The sequence below is a fragment of the Leptonychotes weddellii genome, chromosome 14 (assembly GCF_054177405.1).
Source record: "Leptonychotes weddellii isolate Sample4059 chromosome 14, ASM5417740v2, whole genome shotgun sequence".
NCBI lineage: Eukaryota > Metazoa > Chordata > Mammalia > Carnivora > Phocidae > Leptonychotes > Leptonychotes weddellii.
In genome coordinates this window covers 42403461-42419834 of record NC_138382.1, presented here as the reverse complement: position 1 = coordinate 42419834, position 16374 = coordinate 42403461, and the positions used below count along the sequence as shown (strand labels likewise).

The window sequence follows — 16374 nt, the reverse complement described above, 5'->3', positions numbered from 1 at the left end:
GATAACCCCTTCACTAGAGCCTGTCTGTCCCAGGAACACGAGGGGAAGGTCAAGAAGAAACGGCCCTAGGGTGTGGCCTGGCTTACACCTCGTCATCACAGTTGAGGGGCTTCTCCAGTCGGTAGCCCTGGGGCAGCTTCTCGTACAGTTCTGCACATGTCATCCCGCAGTAGGGGGTGCCACCTGGAAGACAGACAACCACGTTGCCCTAAGCCCCTGCTAGTGTGGAAAGCAGTGTCACCTGCCCCGAGCCTCTCAAGCCGAGAGACTGGGAGAAAGACAGGGTATGTCAAGGGAGGGTGCCCACCCAGCGTGATCTTCCTGTCTGAGCAAACCCACTGCACAGCCCCGCTGCACGTAGGCCTCCAACCACACCACAGGGTGGCCATCCCCTCAGTGGAAAGATCCAGCACGGGGCTCCTTACTCACAGCGCTATTTCTCTTCCCCAAAGTCAGCCTGCCCAGCTCATCTAGTGTACCAGTGAGATGGTATCTTTTCCTACTTGGGAGTCTGCAGTTAGGTTATCCACTTCCTTTTTGATCTATAATAGTTACTGCCCAATTTTAATTATAAGACATGCTTCCTATAGAAAACTTGGAAAATACAAAAAAGTTAAGAAAGCAAGCAATAGTTTGTATTACTCTCTGTGTACTCCTTCCAGGTTTTTCATGGGTAGCAGTTATAAAACTGGGATCCCAGCGTAAGGAAATTTCTGGATTTTGACATGCATGTTTCCACATGCTATTAAATGGCCTTCAGAAATGACTTTTCATGGCTGTGTAACATACCATCTTCAAGTTGTACAGGCAAACTTGCAATAGTTCTATGACATCCCTGCTCAGAGACAACCTCTAATGAATCTCCCAGCTACCAGGTTGTTAGTGTGAAGCATGACATTAGATACAGGGCTCTCAAAAAAGAAACATGGGAACACACACACTCAGACACAGAAACCTATCAAGTTCTATGTCCCAGTCCCACCTGGCGGTGCCACATCAAAACATAAAAATGGCACCTGTGGAATGACACAGTGAGGGATCATGGGAGGGGCCCAGGCCCATCGCCTGTAGTCTCACCTGGTAGATAAACATGGATACTCACCTAAGCTAACGATCTCCCACAGTAGCACTCCATAGGACCATCTGCAGGGGACACGACAGGGAAACCAGTAATCAAACAAGTTGACCAGTTAGTTTTCTGCCTCAAAAGTCAGGGTGATGGACGCTTTGCCAGAAAAGGAAATGTCAAATGTGGGCGCTCCCTAGGACAGGGCCCTGGCGTGGCATGTGTTTACCTCCTCTTGGGCCGATGGAAGGATTCTACCAGGGAAACCGCGTTAGAGCCCCCACTCGCTTTAGGCAGAGAACATGGGACGGTGCTGGGGACAGCAGGTGCAACTCTAAGCTGAGAGATTGGGGTTAAAACCCAGCTCTGCCACCCTGGTACTCGTGTGACCTGGGACAAGTTACTGAACCTCTTGAGGCCTCTCAGTGTGTTCTGAAAGTGGGAACACCAACTGCTGCCTCTAAGCTCTGCAGAGAGGATGTGAGAGAACATACAAAAGGCACGTTGCATGCAGCGAGGATACGAGTACTCGCCAGCCCTCTGCCCTTCCCCAGGCAGAAGCTAAACTCCCTGGACAAGTCACCTCAACCCTCGAGGCCTCCACATGGCCTAGGTCTCACTCCCAACCCTCCTGTCCACTGGCAGCCTGACACTTGTCCCTGCAGGCTGAGAGCAGAGACGTGCTCTTGCTCTGGCCTGCCTTCTGTCCCTGCCACCTCAGACCCCCAGCAGCTAGTCTGGGCTGCCTCCACGCTCTGGGTCCTGTACGTTGAGGTCGGTCTGGGACTCGGAGCCACAGGAAGCCCCATATGCCCCTTGCCTCTCTACAGACTGAGAATTCACCACTTCTCCTTGACCGGCAGAAGGAAACCCACGGCCTGCTACCAATGGCCTTACACGATGAAAACGGTCTACTCTGAGGCTTCCTTTTGTAGACTATGAATTTATTTCCTGGGCTTACTGACGAGCTTTATTCCACAGAGGGACATCATAGTCCTGCTTCTCTTTAAGAACTCTGTCAAATGCTTATTTTCCTGGGGGGAAAAAAATCCCTCAAAATAAAAGGCTTACTCACACGTCACTGTTGGTTGTATACACACTGTAATTCAGTGACTCGATTGCCATCCAGCGCACCGGGAGCCTTCCCTGGAGAGAGCAAAGTGAGAGAGCACTTAGGCAAGACAGGGACACTGCCCGGGGCGCGCGGCTTGCCTGGAGCTCTGCTTCACCCAAGCCCACGGGGAACTCCACTTGCAATTCCCCAGACACAAGGTATGGCGGACTCAGGGACTGCTGTTTCTGTACGTGCCACGCACAAGAGTGTTCTCAAATCCAAAGACATGCAAAGAGGATAAGCCCTGCTTGCTTCAAGGAGTCCCTATGGCAGTTTTATATAAAGAAAAATAACAAGTGTAATTAGTGTGGGTATGTGTGCGTGTGGGTGGCTGTGGGCCTTTTTGGTAGGCATCCTATTTATTCACTTTGTGCCTCTCAGAGGCCCTCAGAGGTTTGAAAGGGGAGGGAGGCAGAGAAACCAAGAATTAAACTGTAATGTGGGAGAGGCTCTGGTGACCAACTGTGGCTGGAGGAGATGGGGAAGGCTTTCAGACAAGGGGACCTCGGAGCTAGGTCCTGTAAGATGTGTAGGTGTCATCAGGTGACTCGGGGGGAGGAGAGCTCAGACCAAAGGGAACTGTGTGCGTACGCATCAGTGGAGGGGGAAATCGCTTCCCGTAGATGCAGTTTACAATGGGTTTGGAGATGGCACGAGAGACACTCACTCATCATTTGGGGGCTTGGCCCTGACTCTGTCCAGGTTGTCCTCATTTCTTTAAGTCCAACCAGGGAAAAAGGAATGTGGACTGGACACTGGGAAGTTTGACTTCTATGTTTTAGTCCTAGTTTCACGGTGATTTGGGGCTCCCTCCCTAACGACCCACCCTAGGAATCACATGGGCCCTACTGAGAGATGGCTGCCTCCTTCCCAGGGATTTGTCCAAGCTCCAACAGTGGTGTTTCAGCCCACTTTAGCCAAGAGGTGGGGCAACATCAGGACTATGTGGGGGATCTTCTCAGCCCCCCTGAAACAGGAGCAGGCATTCTCCCAGGCCACCCATCCTGAGACCAGCCCTGTCCTGGACCCCAAAACTTCTCCTGAACGTGCCCTTGTCTCCTAGGTCTTTGTGAAGTAGTGATATTCTGAAGCTCTTTCTGATTTTAAGTCTGATTGGCACTTTATGGTTCAGTTATAAAACTATCTCTTCTCAAATCTACTTCTTCAGTGTGTCCTCAACATTCGCCTCCCTCCACTCCATGCCCACCCCTCCCAACTGCCCACCTGTTATCCTGGCTGCTGCTTCCCCTCCACAGGAATGCAGAGTCATTGACACTTTCTGTCTTGTCTTCGCTTTTATGTACCTGCTAGCTTCTGACCTCATGCCTCCCAATTACTAAGTTCCATGTTCGCTTTTTTATTTTTCTCATTTGACATCTTTTGGATCTGTCCACTTCCACCTGTCCCCCTTGCTCTCTCACCGAAGTTCAGGCCACCATTGCCTCTTACCTGAGGATAACCTCTTAACTGATCTTCCTGCTTCAGAGTTTCACTCCCTAAGGATCAGTCCTCCTCACCATAGCCAGACTGATCACTCGAAATGGCAAATCCAGCCACATGGTTCCTTTTCTTAAAGTTCTTCAATGTTCCTTATTGTTCCAAGATCTCAAGTCCTTAACTGAATCCAAAATTTTTTAGCTGGAATTCAAGAATCTTCAAGAAGACCTTATAACCCCTGCCTCCTCCCACCTTGAATTTTAACTCTCCCTCTTCTCTGCATTACACTCCAGACACACTGAATTACTTGACCCCCAAATGTTTGCCTTTAGGTCTTTATATATACTGTACCCTCCAGGTCATCCAATTCATTCCTGTATCTCCAATATCTATTTAACATTTGTAAAACCCAGGAGTTGGCCTCCTCCAGGGAGCCCTCATGACTGCCCACAGGCTCAGCTCAGTGTGCATTCCTCCTCTGTGCTCTCCTTGCCCTCAGCACTCACCAACTGTTGACAATTGTACATTGCGTGTCCGAGCTCTTTAAAAGTGGAGACTGTCTCAATTTATGTTACCCCAAAACCTAGCACAAGCATGAAACACTCTAGTCATAAATAAATCGATGAGGGGCTGGATCTATCACGATAATAAAGCCCCAAATCACTTAGTACGTTAGTTTGCAAAACTTCCAATATTAGCATCACCTGGGGGGGCTTAAAAAACAAACAGAAACTGATGTAGGAGCCCCACCCCAAAATGACTGAATCATAGTATCTCGGCCTTAGGACTCAGCATCGGTACTTTTTGAAAGCTTCCCAGATGATTCTGAAGTGCAGAGAGTAAAAAATGGCTGGTTTAAACAGGAGGCCAGAGAAGGTAGCCGCTCTGCCCTCTGGTGGTACCTGGCCACACTGCACCCTTCTTGCAGGGAGCTCGTTTCTCTCCATTCCCTCACCTTTCCTCCGCCTCGGCTGCCCCTTGGTCTTTCCTCCCAGACCCTCTGTGCTGCCACAGAACACTTCACCCAGCTGCTAGCAGACAGAATTAAGTTCTGACCCATCTAAGCGCTCTGCCCCTCTACGCATTTTCCCCAAACTCTCCAAGACTGCCGAAATCCCTGCCCTTTATGAAATGCCAAGCAAACTAGCTTTTTCCCTGGGGATCTGAGGACAGCATCCAAATAAAATGTGTAGGTTGTGGGGCTAAACTGTGTCAGTGCCTCCACCCCGTCACCCAGAGCACCACAGCCCCCAAATGCCAGAGAGAAGGAAAGGGGCTCTGTGAAGGAGAGCGCAAGTCTCAGATGGCCCAGGAGAAACAGGGAGAGTGGGAGTAAATGGGTGAGTGGTGGGTCCTGCTTCTTTAAGACAAGCCCAGGCCCTCCTCAGAGAAACATTGCCCGCTTTGGGTCAAGCAAATTCAGAAAAGCTGATAAGAACAAGTGAAAAAAACTATTGCGTGGAAGCCAGCCCTTGGGGAGGTGCCTACAGCATCTGAAAGCATTGACATTGATAAGTATCTAGGGCCCCACTGGATGTGTGTGATGGTCTCTAAGGGCCAAAGGGGCCCCACTTCAAACCCTTATCCAAAAAGGGACTGGAAAGATCCAAAATGGTTATGTTCACTGGCATAGTAAATATATAAAAATATGTATGTTTGTGGAAGGCAGTAAGTAAAGGAAAAATAAAATGTGTCAAGGGGGTGAACTATGGGGTCATTTGCTTTTCGAAACATTCTTGAATATTGTTTGTGTTATCTTGTCAGTAACTAAAATAAGTATATTGGGGAAAAAAAACAACAAACCCTGAATAAGAGGATAAACACAAAAGCCTGAGCCTGGCTGAGGCACTTTGTCACCCACAAACATAAAGGATCATGTGAAAACTGCAGTAGTCCCAGGAAACCTGAGCCTGAGCAATGTCCATCAGACCTAGGAAAGAGGGGCCATGCCACTGGGGTAGAGCCACCGAACACATACGACCACCACAGGAACTGTCAGCCCCAAGGCTCTGCACTTGCCCACCCACGCAGGGAAAGCAGAGGGCGGCGCCATGTTGTCAGCAGGGCTCTCAAGTCCCTGGAAGGGGCATTTCTGGGGCTTTATGATTTCCGCTGGGCCACAAAAGCAGAATGAGTCCAGCTTCCCTCCTACTGTAGTGACGTTATCCTGGGATCTTGTACTTGAAGATTAAATATCACTGTTTGGGAGAGGAGGTATCATCAGGCGAATGTGGATTTGATGTGGGCTTGGAGAGACAGTGGAAAACTTTTGGTGAAGAGAGAACTCTTCTGTGGGCTTTAGAAGTTATGAATTTCTCTCCAGGGCCTCCTTGTGATTTAGGAACCTCATTAATTTATTTCCTTTATATTTGGAAAGTTAAATGTCTTTTTTTTTTTGCCCCTCCTATGCTTGCTGTGCATGAAGGGGGATTGAGGGAGCTCCTCAGAGGTTTCTGGGTCTGACACTTAGGGGTCTGAACTGGATGCAGACCAGAGCCCCTGCACCATGAGGCTTGCATGTAGCTTCCCTTGGCCACATGTGACGGTGGCTTTTCACTGGTAAATGTGGAGCCCTCAGTCATTTTAGGAATCAAAACTCTGAAAGGACGTTTGCTGGGCCCGGGCACTATCTCCTGGGGTAAAGAGCCAGGTGCCTAAGTCACCAAAGAACAGCGGTATTCCAAGAGAAGGGCCATTGGGAGAGGGAGGGGCCCTGGGGAGGATGTTCTCAGGGTCTGCGCTCTGAACTTACCATCGTCTTTTTCACATATACTTCTTGACCTCGGGACAATCCAAAATCTGCTATTTTGGCTACATAGTTTTCACCAACTAAAATGTTCCTGGCAGCCAGATCCCTGTGGATAAACTGAAATTTTAAAAAACATCATGTATTTTCAGCACTTTTGCTTGTTCACTTCATTCTTCTGTCACAAAGCCACTGGGGCAAGAACTTTGGGAAATAGAGAAGAGAGGAATCCAAGTCCCTTAAAGTTCCTCTCCAGAATTTTCAGTGGATTCTGCCAAATGACCTGCCATGTCTTGGGAGAAGCATTTCAGGAAAAAAAAAAAAAAAATAGAAAGAAAAGAAAAAAAAAAAGAAACCCAGATCACTAAATCTTCCTGTTGCCATGTAAGTCATCTGCTGTTATGCATCATTGGGACCCAGATGCAGCTAAGATGGGTTGAGGCACCTCACCAAATACATATGCTGAGATTCACTAAATACAGGGATTGTTAGTGTTTGGCCTTAACTTCTATATAAGTAGAACAGTAACAAAGAGATGAAAATTAGGGAGATACTAAGGGGAATTACTGGGGAGGAGGACTTGAAAAATGTGTAGATTTAACTCAACTCTGATTCTGGAGAGAATTTCAAAGGAAAAATGGCCACAGCAAGGTCCTCACAACAAACCTGTTTTTGGCTCAAGTAGTCCATACCCCGGGCCACGTCAGCTGCGAAATGGAGGAGCTGCTGGGAGGACAGCGTGGAGGCGGTGCTGTTGGCGATGGCGAAGGCCGGATCGGTCTCCAGCACTCGGCTCTTGCGTAGGAAGTCCAGGAGGTTTCCATGGGGGGCATATTCGATGGCCAAGTACAGGTAGCCTTTGGGGAAAGGGAGAGACACCACCTTCTCAGTGGCCCTCAACAGCTGTGAAATTTCTGAGATGTCCAATGGTCCTGAGAACTGCTCATAACACTCGGTGTCTAAAAGCAACATGTCTAGCAGTACCAACCTTGGAAAGGCTGGCGACGGGAGGAAGAGAAGTTCCATGCTCCTGCCATGCTTAAAGGGCCCCATGCTTGAACCCAGGGTCTCCTCCTTCCCACTGCCCTCCCTCCCACCACCTGTGGACTAACATGGAGGCTTCCTGAATGCTTTCACCTACTCAGTAATAAGAGTGGAATGAAATCAACGTGTTTGCCTCCAGAAGATGTAGGACAGCTGGTCTCCATCACCTTTTATTTTTATTCAATATTGACTGAGAACTAATATGAACTAGGCATGTTATTCCAGTCTCAGCTTTTCCTGAGGTTATTAAAAAAAAAAAAAAAAGATTCAGTATCCATGGCAGAAGGACCCACATCAGGTAACTTTCTCTCTCCTGCTTCTACTCCTCCCCGAAAACTCTCCTAAGTCACCGTATTGCTGATTAGCTTGCAGGTCAGCAGAGTCTAATGTCAGAGATTGCATTTTGCTTAGAGAAAACAGAAAGCACAAACTTTTAGAAAGACAAATAAAACAACGGGTTCCTCGAAAACATTATGGTCCATTGTCTTGGTTTTATCCCAAATTGTTTTTTTTAATAAAATTACTTTCTTTCATAAAAACATTGATCTCTAGAGTCAATGAAAAGTAGAGTGCTTTTATGGTCTTTTAAAGTTAAATTTTTTGGTATGTCATTTTTTGAATTTAAAATGTCGAATGATTTTGAACTTCAATGACATTCTAAGACATTGAAATCCTGGCAAAAAAAAAAACAAAAAAAAACCCTAGCACTGTACCATGTTGCACTGTAAGGCAAGATACATCTCAATGTTTTCTCACTTCCTTACTGAACTATAAATTTTAAGAGCCAACCAATTACATGCTAAGGTGATGACAGTAAAAATTTAAAAGATATACTTTTCTGTTGTTGGTGGTTACTTTTTTGTTGTTGTTAACTTTCATTTACTGCTGTCCCACGCTGATTACTCTTTTCAGGAAATAGCTCAAAAATAAATGTCATTACTTCATTATTTAACCTAAGGGACATGATCTGGCTTTCAGAATTACACCCTTATTGGATCACAGAATGATATATTGTTTGAAGCCCCAGTATTTTTAGTTTAATAAATTGAGGAAAAGGAAGTAGTCTCTTTTCTATTTTTGCTGTTTGTGCTGCAAAGTCAACAAGAGGCTGTCAGGTTTGTAAATAATTGCTGTGTGGAGCTTTTTTTGTGGGAGCGAACTTTTCCATGCGAAGTTAAGTGTAAGCATTGCTGCAGAACAATAAACCCAGGTAGCCTGGAGAAGTGAACTCATAGAAGTACTCAATAATATCTGAATCAATAATATAACTTGAAATTTAAGAGTATGTGTGACAGGGCGCCTGTGTGGCTCAGTCGGTTAAGCGACTGCCTTCGGCTCAGGTCATGATCCCGGGGTCCTGGGATTGAGTCCCACATCGGGCTCCCTGCTCGGCAGGGAGTCTGCTTCTCCCTCTGCCCCTCACCCTGTTCTCATGCTCTCTCTCTCAAAAAAAATAAAATCTTAAAAAAAAAAAAAAGTATGTGCGACATAGGATAGTTGTAAAGCTCCACTGTAATTGTACCAGTAATGGTTTTGGAAAAAAAGCTCAATCAGATATAAGCTTATTATTGTTCTTATTTTATCCTAATCATCACCAATGCTTCCACATCACAGTTGATTGTTGGCATTCATGGATTTAACATTCAGACTATCAGTGTCTTGAGTTTGGAGGGAAAAAGGTAAGCAATTAAGAAGAGCCAATGCACTTCTCTCTTCCTAATGCTGAAGGCTCCCCCAGTCTACCTAAGCAATAGTAGCTGAGGAAACCTCTGGATCAGCAAGGATGGGAGTGTGCAGCAACCATGGGTACCTTTGAGCAGTAATGATGAACCACATCAGAGGGCAAAAGATCCAACCTCGAGACCTACCTCGAAAAAAATGCCAAACCTCAGCACAATTTATAAATGGGACTAGACATTCAGATTGAAACTGCAACTTTAAAAAGAAAAAATAGGTGACATTCTTAAGATTATTATCTTTACTGATTTTAATATGGAATGTGCCTGTTTCAAAAAAAAAAATTCTGGCAGGAATGATAGGAAAAGAGCATCTTACCACGATGTTCACATGCTCCCAAGAGATTGATGATGTTTGGGTGGTGGCCAAGTTTACAGAGAACCTCCAGTTCCCCAGCGAAGTCCCTGTGGTCATCTTTAGAGGCGTATTCTGGGAAGAAAGTCAAGAGTTGTGATCCCTCTCTGTTAGGCCTCTTTAGAAACAACTGTCCTCTCCTGTTCCCTTCGGAGGACCTTCAGGGCACTGAGTCACTATCAGTTCTGGAAAACTGTACAGAAATCAGAGATTACTCTAGGAAGAGTACTTGGAACTGGTACCACTTTGGGCTGACGCTTCTTTGTTGTTGGGGGCTGTCCTGTGCACAGAAGGATGTACGGGAGCATCTCTGGCTTCTCCTGCTAGGTACCAGCAGCCCAACCAAAAATGGATCCAGACGCTGCTGAATGTCCCCCCAAGGGGCAAAACTATCCCTGGTTGAGAACCACTGCTTTAAACTTTTCCTTGTTTAAGCTCTCAAATACCCTGTGAAATGACTTGATAGAGACTCTACCTATTCTAGCTAAAGCCGCTGTCCAGCAATAAATATGCTTAGCAAGAGAACCAAAGTTTCAGTGCAACAACACAAGGAATGCACACACCTTGCTTTCTTACAATAATTTTAACTTGCTTTTCCACAAACCAGTCCTGCTAAAATATAAACTCAAATCCAACAGCATTTTCGTGGAAGTGCTTGGTGGTCAGGAAACTGAATTGTGTTTGTTTCTGTTCTTTTCATCCTGTCTCTCCATTAGCACTTGGAGCAGAGGAAGAACCATCAGGTACCAAGCAGGCTGAAGGGAAGGCTCTCTCTGGTTGATGCACAAACTGATCAGCCTTGATCAGTGACAGAGCACTCTTACTGTTTTTTGAAAAATAACATTGCGTAGGAAAGGTGGGAGAGGGGGACAGTTGGGTGCTGGTGGCCCTGTGCATGCCTGAATGTGCTTGGAAATTATAAAATTTTTCATAAGGGTTACGGGTACCCATAAAGCTAGCTAGTAGGCAACCCCAGGTCAGATACCCTGTTCATACCACAAGAAGCCCAAGGGTCAATGCCTTGGGAGCATTTTTAAAATGAAGTTATTTATAAGGAGGCTGTCCTCCTACTTCAGTAATTGTCCTCCTTTGAATGCATCACTCTCCCTATAGACAGTTTCTGCCCTGATGCCCCATTTAAGCTATTTCACCTCTTCACATGGGCATGAGACAATCAGGCTCAGGTCAGATTTTAAAAGCCCTGGTTTTACAAGATTCTATACCCTGTTTCCTCATACTATCCTTTCTGTTCCCCCAAATTCCTCGTGACTAACGTAGCAAAACAGAAAAGAGATTTATGGATATTAAGCAAAATTGTGTGTGTTCATATGTGTGTGTGTGTGTGTTTGAAACATATTACTATCTCTAAACACAGACACTATTTTATTTGTTTTATTTTATTTCTTTTCTGTCAACGCTGCAATAAGCAGCAATGATTTAATTAGATTTAGGGTTAATTCCAACTTTAGGCTCAATATTGCCATCAGAAAGGAAAACCTATCAGCAACCTTACAGAGCCTGCATTGTGAAGCTAACCAACAACAGGGAGTTAATGAAATTCCCTGCTCTAACACATGACTTTCCAAGCCCTCATGCTAGACAAGCAACACTGCAGCTTCATAGTCAAGCCACGCGTAAACTGCTCCTTCACACAAAAGAGAACACAGCCAGGACCGCCAGTGAGCTAGTCACTCTGCTTTCTCAGATGATGTTTATTAGCCATTTTGGTAAGTGGGTAGGCACCAAGCAGTCCTGAGATGAACACAACGGGAAAAGATGTAGATCTTCTGACCTTAGATCAGCAGTTTTCAAACTTGAGCATACAGAAGAATCACAGAGCACGCTTGTTAAGAACACAGATTCTCACGTGTCCCCCCAGAAATTCACATACACTGGACCCAACAAAGGGAGAGGCCAAGCAGATGCATTTCTAACAATGTCTCTGGGAGATTTGATGCAGATAATCCATGAAGACAGTGGTTTGCAAAGTGTGGTCCCCAAACCCTCGGCATCAGCATCACCTGTGAGCTAATTAGAAATGCAAATCCTCTGGCCCTGCCCCAGACTTGCTGAATCAGAAACCAGGGTGGACCCCAACAATCTGTTTTTAACAAGCCTTCCAGGTGATTCTGATACACACTCAATTTTGAGAACCAAGTGCATCAAGAGAAACAACAGCGCTCCCCTAAAGTTAGAAGTGTGTGACAGAGAATCTATATTCTCACATCCCAATGAGTCAAGACATTGGCATTTAAACAGCTCATGCCTTCATATGTATGTCCTGACCCTATCACTAGCTGACCTCAAAGGAACTATCACCTGCCATAGCACAGAACAGCTGTATTTGACATCATGCCAATTTTTTGTTTAAATAATGTAAGACCATAGCGGAAAGATTCAACAGGAAGTCAAGTTTTCTCCCCACCCTAGTGAAATGCTGACTTGATCTGGTCAAGCACTGACCTTTCATCCTCTTGATGGCAGCGTCCATCCGTAACCCATCCTTCTTGATGCGCGCCTTAAGAACCTGGCCAAAATTACCCTCCCCGATCACATCTTGAAATTTGATGTCATTCCAGTCAAGCACTGGATAAATTGTAGGATCCGGGTTGTTTTTGGCCTTCCTGTTCAGGGCCAGAGTTCCTGAGTTGAACTGCACAGCTGGTTCTTCCCTCTGGAGAAACAATATTTTCATGGTTTTGTGTCAGGGTTTTTCATAATTCTAATGTGCATAAATACTCCTGGCTTGTATCCCATACCAGGTAAAACAAGAAATTGTCTATCTAATTCCAGAATGCAGATGGAAATAGGTTTCATCTAACAGGCTGTCTATAGGGCTGCATGAGCTAATTCCAGGCCTCAGGTGGAAGGCATGCTACAATCGATTAACAATGTCTGCAGAGTGCAAGCATAGGGGAATAACAGCAGGTATGCCACAGGATGGCACATCCCCCAATTAGTCACGCTTGAGTTTCTACTGAGCTGTGGAATGAGCAGGTGTTCAGTTCTGATTTGGAAAAGAACTCAGAGATCCCGTCTGGGGCAGTAAGAGGCCGTGCCTCACTAAGAGCTCTCCTTGCATTGTCTTGGCCTATTCTTGACTCTTACTCTGACTTATTCCGAACCTTAGAACCTCTCAAGCCCACTCTGCAGCAGACTCTGGCTCCAGGATGACAGAGGCTTATAGTCAAACCCAACATAGCATCACCTTTTCTCCTGAGTTTGAGAGGGTGCTGACATATCATGACAAAGCTCCAGCGCACCTAGCCCCCTTGCTGGTCTTTCCTCTCCAGTGACAGCCTGAGTTGAGTCAGCTCTGGCATAGAGTCAGATAACAACACTCCCCTTGTCCTCCAAGGAGGGGAATCTCAGGGATTTGTGGACATGAAGCTGTACCTCCTCTGGAATGTGTAATTGTACTCAATGTTTTATACATGGAATTGATAAATTGGGTACAAATTTATCTTACAGAGCTTGAAACCACAAACTAGAAAAACGTTCAGGCTATGGCATACCAAAGAACTCAAACAGGGTGTATATTGGTCAGGTATGATTTTGTAAACCTTGGCTACTAGTCAAAATTTCTAGATGAAAGAATGAGGCAGTGCCAGGTATGAACTATGACTGCCAATTGATGGGTACAAAGGAATGGAGAGACACACATGTACCTAAAATTCATATATATTACATATATAATATATATGAGGAATAATAAGACTGTGGGAGAAATTAGAAGTTAAAATAGGAACTAGAAATAGGAAATGTGGGGAAAACTTGTCTAGCACAATACATCGTTACCCATCATACTGAGGTCTGGTTATGCTCATGTCCCTCCTTACCAACAGCATTCAATTCTTCATGTTGCAAGATTGGTCTCCCTGGTGACTCATCACTAGGATGACCATACATCTCATTTGGGCAGGGCAATAGTTCTGTTTTAGCCCTGGCTTCCTAAATAATTATTAAGAGCAACATTTCCACTCTCAAAATCATTCCAGTTTGGGGCCCCTGGGTGGCTCAGATGGTTAAGCATCTGCCTTCGGCTCAGGTCGTGATCCCAGGGTCCTGGGATCAAGTCCCACATCTGGCTCCCTGCTCAGCGGGAAGCCTGCTTCTCCCTCTGCCTCCACACCTCCCCCTGCTCATGCTCTCTCTCTCTCTGTATCTCTCTGTCTCAAATGAAAAAAAAAAAAAAAACCATTCCGGTTTGGACAACAAATTACATAGTCATGGTGTTTATCTCCCATTTCATAATGGAAGTCAAAGAGAAGAAGGGAAATATTTGTTTTACAAGTAAATTTCCTGGTCCACATCTTTTTTTTTTTTTTTTTTTAAGTCAGCTCCACATCCAGCTTGGAGCCCAATGCGGGGCTTGAACTCACGACCCTGAGATTAGGACCCGAGCTGAAATCAAGAGTCAATGCTCAACCAACTGAGCCACCCAGGCACCCTTCCCGGTCCACATCTTTAAAGCAAAGATTCTGCATACATGCAGACTTGTACTTATTAGCTAGTAGGAAGATGAGGCACTACCACGTTTTGGAAAGCTTGGGCCATTCTCCTTTGGACATTTGCCCTCTTCAGTTGCAACATGATCAGGAAGGCCAACAGCACTGTCAGGCAGGTCATTCCCGCTGAGCCAAGGATGGCTATAAGCAGCATCTTCCCACCTCCAAGGTCCACTGGTGCTGCACAGAACACAGGAGAAGCAGCAGGGTTAGTTTAGGAGAGATAAGCCAAGACCATCTATGGGTGACATCGAGGTACAATGGATATGTAATGGCGGCCCTGGCTCTGCCACCTAATTGCTACAGGACCTTGAGCTCCTCATTTATATGTTCTGAAACTCAATGGAGAGGATTGTTATAAGACCTAAAAAAAAAAAAAAAGGAAAAATGCTAATTATTAGTTGTTACCATTTGTCCCACTTTTACTTCCAAGTAGAGGCCCAAGCAGCAGCACATTATCAAGTAGCAGGGAGAATGACTAACTAGATATAGGACTTTGGGAAAGTGGCTAAACCTCCCTGCACAATTTCCCCACCTAGAAAAGTTCTCAAGTTCTAAGATGCCGAGCTTAGAGTCTATAAGATTTTTTTTTCTTGTTTAAAAAGCTGATGGAGAAAACCTGAGAATACCATTGACAGAATGAAGGAAAGGAGGAGGGGAAGGAGGGAAAGACAGAAGAGGAAAACCATTAAATTTAGGGCTCAAGTCAAAATAAACTATTAAAGATTATGGTCTAATCCAATTCTTTCCCTAATTTAAACTCAAAACTAAATGCAATATATCTTTATGAAAAACAGTACTTAGAGCATGACCCCATCTTCTTATAAGAATTCTTTTGTGATTATCTCTCTTTCCTTCCTTCTATCTCTAAGCATGGGTACATAAAGATACATCTGGAACAGAATGGTGAGGATTTTGTTGTTTTGTTATGCCTTGTTTTTAATTTTTCTGTTTGTATTTTATGTATAGCTTGGATTTAGGGCCTGTATACATTTTACCAAAACACAAATAATTGTAAAAATAATGTATTTATTAAGGGTGTCAACTGAAAACTCCAACTCTCTGTAATTGGCAGACTCATAACATTCCTTGGACATTTCAGAAATATTCCAAAGAATCAGTCCTGAAAATATGGCATGTTTCATTTTATTTCTTAAGCCCTAGGTAGCCCTCAAAAGCCAAGAAGTTTTTGCTACTATAAGATTTTCTGGAAAAATAAACTCACCCAGATTATAAATCTGCAAAACTTTCCATCTAATGTCACACATTGCAGAGGGCTGGCAGGTGCCACTGCAGACAGACTTCAAAGGGAAGGTGCTCCAGGAGCTGCAGTCCCACCTATCCTGGTCCCTTGTTCACTTAACTACGTTTGACTGGTATTATCAGTCACAAACACTGGGCATCGTGTCCTTGGCACTCTGAGGGACCTACATCTATCTCAAAAAGCTTACTCTCACTGGAGTGGGGGTTAGTGGTGGACATGGAGGCATCATAACTTGGATCCAAAAAGTAAAAAAACAAACAAATAAACAAAAACAAAACAAAAAAACCCAGGAAAAACAAAAACAACAACTTAGAATTGCATGGTGTCATCTAAGCTAAAAGAGGAGTTCATTTGAGAAAGAATGGAGTTGGTTCTTGGAGCCTCCCACTGAAGCACCCTCATAAGCCTGCCTTCACTAAGCAGGTTCCACATTCTTTTTCCATGGAATTGAATTCACATTCCTCAGAGCTTCCATTGCTGGATGGGGAGTGCAAACTAAATGGGCTAATTTAGTCTAAGACTTAACAAAAAGAAAATGGATCAACACGGTATCCCTCTCAGGGGCATTTTCATTTTAAGAACCTATCTAGAGATGGTGAAGCCTATGTAGACAAATGAATTATGTCACATGACATACACATGAGGTAAATATCTTAATTAAGATAGTGGGGCTTTTCTGATACTCTCCAGAAATAATCCTAGGTAAATACCTGTCCACTCTACCAACCTTGAGATTTAGAAAGGGTCATCAGTTCATGAGAAAAGGTTGGGTTGCTTGACCCTATGTTGTTCTCTGCAAAAATGTCCACCTGGTAAGCTGTTTCAGGCTCTAGGCCCTTGAGCTGATACTGGGTAATGGTGGCATTCTTGATCTTCACATCAATGTGCTGGTCTTCATTCTTGCCCTGAACCTTGTAACGGATGATAATAGAAGAAATAGAATAGCCATCCAAGATTGTCCAAGAGATCATGGCTGAGGAGTCTGTGATGTTAGAAATCTTGATATTTTCTGGTTGAGGAGGGAGAACTAGAAATTTAAAAAAAAATTCACTTAAGTTACACTACCATCTTAGATTATTATGCTTTTAAGGGATACTTACTGTC

The 16374-nt window shown here is 44.7% G+C and overlaps 1 protein-coding gene across 4 annotated transcripts in view; it reads right to left on the bottom strand.

The window, feature by feature from the left end:
• The window catches only part of TEK (TEK receptor tyrosine kinase), a 94216-nt gene that overhangs the window by 3093 nt on the left and 74749 nt on the right, over nt 1-16374 (bottom strand). For 3 of the 4 annotated variants that reach the window (XM_031032001.2, XM_081803046.1, XM_006737023.3), the window contains 9 exons: nt 15998-16297; nt 14032-14186; nt 11962-12172; nt 9463-9573; nt 7030-7220; nt 6370-6483; nt 2142-2212; nt 1103-1143; nt 87-183 (listed from right to left, as the gene is read on the bottom strand). In XM_031032001.2, the coding sequence (XP_030887861.1) occupies nt 87-183; nt 1103-1143; nt 2142-2212; nt 6370-6483; nt 7030-7220; nt 9463-9573; nt 11962-12172; nt 14032-14186; nt 15998-16297 (1291 nt within the window). The remainder of the gene's footprint in view (nt 1-86; nt 184-1102; nt 1144-2141; nt 2213-6369; nt 6484-7029; nt 7221-9462; nt 9574-11961; nt 12173-14031; nt 14187-15997; nt 16298-16374) is intronic. The other variant, XM_031032000.2, reaches the window with a different exon arrangement.